This window comes from Carassius carassius, chromosome 8 (assembly GCF_963082965.1).
Source record: "Carassius carassius chromosome 8, fCarCar2.1, whole genome shotgun sequence".
NCBI classification, from domain to species: domain Eukaryota; kingdom Metazoa; phylum Chordata; class Actinopteri; order Cypriniformes; family Cyprinidae; genus Carassius; species Carassius carassius.
In genome coordinates, this window is record NC_081762.1 from 20,107,078 (window position 1) to 20,113,282 (window position 6,205).

The following is a 6,205-nucleotide window of genomic DNA, read 5'->3' on the forward strand; positions in this document are numbered from 1 at the left end:
TTGTAGTTCCATTTAAAGGTGGTCATAAATAACTCCAAATGACCAAGATTTTTTGTTTTGTTTTGTTTTGTTTTTGTTTCTTACAGACTGTCATAAACTCCTAGCTTCTAATTCAGAATGCCCCAATCTCTGTGCCCCAAGCCTGTCCGGGCTTACTGGAGCTGCCCAAACCCCTGCGATCTGGGGCTGGAGAACCCTGAGGGGCAAAGGGTCTGAAAGAAATCTGGGGAGGGGAGGAGTTGGAGGAGGATGAGGAGGAGGATGGGATTGTGGGTCCATCAGGTGAGTGCTGTGGAAGTCTGTGTGGATGTCTGGGGATAGAGGGCAGTCGACGAACCGGGATCATCGCTGGACTCAGTATCGCCCCCTGGGTGCTCAAAGATCCCACTCGCAGGGCTGGTGAAGGGTAGCCCAACAAGGCGGCGGTGGCATGGGGGGCCAGATCCCGGTGAGTAGTTGGGGTAAACGGGCTAGACGAGGCTGGAGAAGAAGTGGATGCCAGCTGAGGAAAGGAGGACCAGGGCCAAGGAGGAAAAGGCAGAGCGGCGGGGCTCTGGAGGAGAGGGTCCAGCTCACTAGCGCAGTGGCTGAGGTGGGACACGAGGCGTGCACCGATGGGGTCTGAGGATTCAACCCCCTCCAGAGAACGGAGGTATCTCACCACCTCTCCAACACACTCCCGAAAGCCCAGAGTCCTGTAGTCCACTGCCAGAGCACGAGCATCGAAGTAGCCTAGGAGAGAGAACACTTAAATTATCTACTTGATACACAAGGCAGAGTTGTTGTTTTTTCTCTTTTTTTTATTTTTTATCATTTTGATACCAAGGAGCACCCACAATGATAATAATGGCCTTTTCAAGGACCACATAATATGGAAGCAGCTACAAATTTTTTCATAAAGACAAATTTACAGTACCTATCAAAAGTTTGGAGTCAATAACATCAGAATATATTTTGAAATAGTAAGTTTATATATATATATATATATATATATATATATATATATATATATACATATATATATATATATACATATATAACTTACTATTTCAAATGAAATTATATACTTTTGAACAATCCATTCATCTAAGAATCCTGAAAATTTATAATTTATATATTATTAGAATGATTTCTGAAGGGATTTTCTTCATGTGACACTGAAGACTGAAGCAATGATGCTGAAAATTCAGTTTTACCATCAAAGCAATAAATTACATTTTTAAATATGTTAAAATAGAAAACTATTATTTTAAATTGTAATAATATTTCACATTATTACTGTATTTAGCAGCTTTTTTTTTTAGACATCTTTCAAAACAATCTCACTGACCCCACGCCTTTGAACAGTGGCCTATATAGCCTATATAGTGAGAGAAATATTAAGTGTGATTTTACAAAAACATTATTTTTTCAAATAAATAATGACTTTATGCCACTGTACTAAAACAGGGAAAAAAAGATTAAAATAGTTTCTTTAAAATAGAATAATTTTAATGATATTTGACCAGTCTTTAAAAGTACATTCTTTTTGTACATTCAAGTGAATACAATTCAGTAAGTTTTAATACATTTAAAGACAAAAGACTTATGAATGTGCAAATATCACTGTTACAATGATGACGTAGTTGCTGTTACTGTGCTGTTAGTAAGGTTTATGTCAATACATGTCAAAACATGTGAGTCGTGTTATGTTTAAGTGAATATTTGAGGTTATGGACTTCCCAAAATCTATCCATAACCCACAGAATGAGCAATACTGTATACGGTCATGAAGGTTCTCCTGAAATTTCTCACTTAGTATCGTCTCTCACCTTTGCCGCCCATGGCATGCAGCAGTTTCAGATGATCCACAGTCATCTGAAGAATCTCAGCCTTTTCCAGTTTAGAGGAGCCCTAGCCAAGTGGGAAGAAGGAACTGGTTTTAGTTTTAAAACTGTTTTTTAAATTTGTGATTGTTAGATTGCGATTGCAATCTAAGCCTGTGGTATCTTACCTGTTTCTCGAAGGCGCTGGGTACGAGTCTCCTGAGCTCCGATAGACTGTGGTTGATCCTGTCCCTGCGTCTCTTCTCAATTATCTGTGGAATCCAGCGGAATCAATTTAAGCACAGAACAACGATTTAAAGCGGAAAGCATTTGCTAACTGGATTATTTTGTGGCCGGGGCCTAGTTGCAGCATTCTTAAAATCAGATTTTTGGAAATAATACTAGGAAAGTCAACTAGGAAAACACAAATCAAAATCAGACAAGAGGGCTTAAACTGTAAAACTGCATGTTGCTGCAGAGGGTCATGTTGCAGGGAATTTTGAAAAAGACCAGGGTTCACAGAAGAGACCTTGTACCGAGATCATATACGAATTATAGATTTGGTCTGTTCTTGAACAAGCAGGGGAAAAACAGTGCTAGATTGACGTAAACTCACCCCTCTTCTCTTCTTGCGAGCCAGGATCTGTGAGGTACTGCCTGGAGACATGGACCCAGTGACAGGGCTGATCAAAAGAGCGAGCGGGGAAGGGGACAGATTAAAGCTTTGATGTCAATGCATATTGTTGTCATTACTGTACTTAATACAACGCAGAAACGCTGTTGCACATCATCAAACCCAATCTAATTTGTCTTGGGGAACAGCTAGACACGGGAGTGCCGGGGTAAACAGAAAACAAGATTATTTTGGTTTAACGCGTTTTTGGACATTATTGACAGATGGCTGATATGTTATGATTTTTGCATTATACGAAAGCATTTTCTTTTTAAGCTCAAAAGACATGATGATTACATAGCCGCAGGGCAGGCTGAAAGAGTGGGTTCTGCATGCACTTTGAGCACATCAATACTTGGTATTATCCTTCAATGTGGATCTGGTTTGCATGGGCACTTTCTGTGCTCTGCCAGCAGAATGACAGTGTTTGTTTTGCTTTTACTCTGACTTCCAGACAGAACTATTCTTTTTTTTTTATCGTATTGTAGTTACTTTTAACATTAAGAGGCTTAATGCACAAGCATTCAGTTTGTTTAGAAGAAAAGAGTCTAATCCAAAAAGAAAATTTAAAAAGTAAATACATGTGTCTTTAGTCTGCTCTTGATTTTTGTCACAGCTTTACTGAAATACTGTATCAAAAAGACTAAATGACTAAGAGAAAAATGCAAACAGACAGTGAAGGAAAAAGCATGCTGAGCTAAATTTTCGTCAGTGGCACAGCAATAGGAAAATACGCCTTTCAAGACAAAGTCAAATAAGATCATTATGGGCCTCCATCAGCCGCCCGTTTAACATTGGCCCTGTGTGTGATTTTGACAATGTGTGTCCACTCGCATAAACTCCTGTGTCACCCTGCTCAACTATTAGGAGTAGTGTAGAGGACAGTGATATGCTGAATCTAGGTTTTAATATTAACAATTTAATGATTTGTCACAATTTTGGGCATGTGTATTCACAGTCCCGTCATGCAGGATCTATGCTCTTCATTAAAACCTAACTGAATACTAATGCATCATTAAAAATGAACAAGCAAAGCACAATAAAAATAGCAATAAATGAAAAATTGTAGTCAGCATTTATTTTAATGTATCTTTGCTACATTGTAATTACAAGCACTGAATAATATTAATAAACAACATGTACTTACTATAGATTTAGTTTAGGGTTTCTTGTACATAATTTAATACTATATTTAATACATATAAAAAGGAATTGTTGTTACCAAAAATGTGTTACCGGATAACGTGTTACCCAAAATTGCTTTTTTCTGGAAAATGCCAAAAATCTTTATAATGACATATTGAACTATATAGCATTTATATAGCTTGATTTGTGAATGTGAAACATTTTATGAATTAATATAAACAGCACAGTGGATCATCAACCCTGAAGGCCCATGTAGCGTCGACATGCAGTTCTAAAAAAAAAAAAAAACCCTTTTTGACCTGCAAAGTTGCTATTTTTGCACTCAAAAAGTCACTTGTAAATTTAAATTAATACATAATATGACTTAAGAGAGTTTATATTAGATTTTCTGAGTTGTAGTGTGAGCGCTACATGAATAGTAGTGCGACTGACAGCCATATATCGTCCCCGCTGAGCACATTAGACAATGTACACTCAAAGTCCTCACCAGTAGCTGTCCTCCTGTCCAACATCGATCAGTTCATCCGTGTCCGAGTCTGGGGAACTGTAATCATGAGGTCTCTTCATCACCACAGGGTCCTCTTTCCTCCTCTATCGATGGAGCGATTGAGCCGTGCGAGATGATCTCAGATGATCTCAGATGATGGATTCCTCCTCTGTCCTTCAAATGCAACTGTAAGGAAAGCAGCCACCTTCTAATGCAAACACGCCCCTCCCTATTCCCTCTTTTTCCTTTCCACCTTCTTCTCCTCTATTTCTCCCTCTATCCTCTGACCACAATACAAGCACGCTTGCTTGGGAGTCTTTATCAGACCTCTGTTGCTGACTTGTTTTGACAGTTCCAGTCTTGTTTTGACAGTTCCAGACCCCCTGGACTTGAAGCCAGAGAACGACAGTCCTTCTTCTTCTGCGTTCTCTCACATTCCCTGCTTTTTCTGGACGTTTCTACTTCTCGGTCACCCTGGCTACACTCGTCCTCCTGCTTTCTGCTGCAGCAGCACAAGTGACTGAACTTGGGCACTTTGGCAAAGTTGCCAGTTTTGGCTCCCTCTTCCTTACCCTCCCACACTCCCTCCCTCCCTCCCTCCATCCCAGCCCCTCATCAGCCCTCCCTTCTTTCTTTCTCTGTCATTTCTCTCCTTTCAATTAGCCTCTTCTCTCCACTGTCTCATCTCGCTCTTTCTTTACCCCCCTCTCTCCCTCCCTTCTTCCCTCTGTCTCTGTTTCTCTGTCTCCTCTTTTCCACTCTTTTAATTAAGTTCTCTCCCTCTCTCCCAGGACAATAGGAAGAACACTGTGGGAATAGTTCCTCAGATTTGGACGCACATGCACACATACAGTGGCCCCAAAAAAGTACATAGACACTTGCTTTTTAATGAATGTATGAAGTTCACAGAGGTGTCCTGATATGTTTTGTCAGCATATGTATTACTTCAATACTCTGCAACTATAATACTCTAAATGTTTTGCTTGAAAAGTGAGTTTTATTTAAAATGAAAAAAAAAAAATTAGCTTTAAAATTTCCCACAAATATGTGAAATGTGTTTTATTCCTTTGATGGCAAAGCTGAAGTTTCAGCATCATTACTCCAGTCTTCAGTGTCACATGATCCTTCAGAAATCATTCTATTATGCTGATTTGCTGCTGAAGAAACATTTCTTATTATTATCCATGTTGAAAACAGTTGTGCTTTAAACTTTGTTCTTGTTTCATCTTAGTTCAAAAGAGCAGCATTTTTTTAAAATAGAAAACTTCTGTAACATCATAAATGCATTTACTGTCACTTTAAATCAATTGAATGAATCTTTGCTGAATAAAAGCAGTTCTTTCAGCCTAATGTCGTTTCAAACCTGTAAGAACTTTGTTCATCTTCAGAACACAAATGAAGATATCGTGGATGAAATCCAGGAGATTTCTGACCCTGCATAGACAGCAATGCAACTGACACGTTCAAGGCCCAGAAAGGTAAGGACATTGTTAAAATAGTCTATGTGACATCAGTGGTTCGACCTTAATTTTATGAAACTACGAGAATAGTTTTTGTGTGCATAGAAAACAAAAGTAACAACTTTATTCAACAATTTTTCTTTTCTTCCGTGTCAGTTGGTTGTGGCTAGAAGGGATACAGTGACGACCAGAAGTGATGCAAAATCTTGCAATAAAATTCTGCTATAGTGCTAGTGACAGATTTTACATCCTTCAACTAATCTCTCAGAAAAAAATGTACCAAGGCTGTCACTGAGACGGTACCCTTTCAAACGCTATTAATATGCACCCTTTATGGGTAAATAAGGTACAAAGGTGTACTTTTGCAAAGGCACGGACCCAGTGACAGATACATCCCTGAGTCTGAGGGACAAAGCAGCTCTGATAGTGACCCTGAACTGATGCCCTCAGTCTGCAGAGAGATGAAGAGAGGTTAAGAGAGGATTTAGCCATTGAGTGTCTGAACAGAGGATCTCCTCAAGGATGACAGCCTTTCAGTTTCCCATGTCAGACACATGGTATTTTCAAAAGAAACATTTCACTTCACACTATATAGTGCTAAGCACGTACACGTAAACTCATCCACTACCGTGGG

General features: G+C 39.3%; 1 protein-coding gene across 1 annotated transcript; it reads right to left on the reverse strand.

Annotated features, from left to right (window-relative positions):
* Nucleotides 1–4,214, reverse strand: LOC132144747 (hairy/enhancer-of-split related with YRPW motif-like protein). The gene is made up of 5 exons (XM_059555318.1): nucleotides 4,112–4,214; nucleotides 2,422–2,488; nucleotides 1,994–2,077; nucleotides 1,812–1,893; nucleotides 1–732 (listed from the first exon to the last, which is right to left on the reverse strand). The coding sequence occupies exons 1-5, from the start codon at nucleotides 4,189–4,191 to the stop codon at nucleotides 113–115; spliced, it is 933 nt and encodes a 310-aa protein (XP_059411301.1). The 5' UTR covers nucleotides 4,192–4,214; the 3' UTR covers nucleotides 1–112.
* Nucleotides 4,215–6,205: the final 1,991 nt, after the last annotated feature.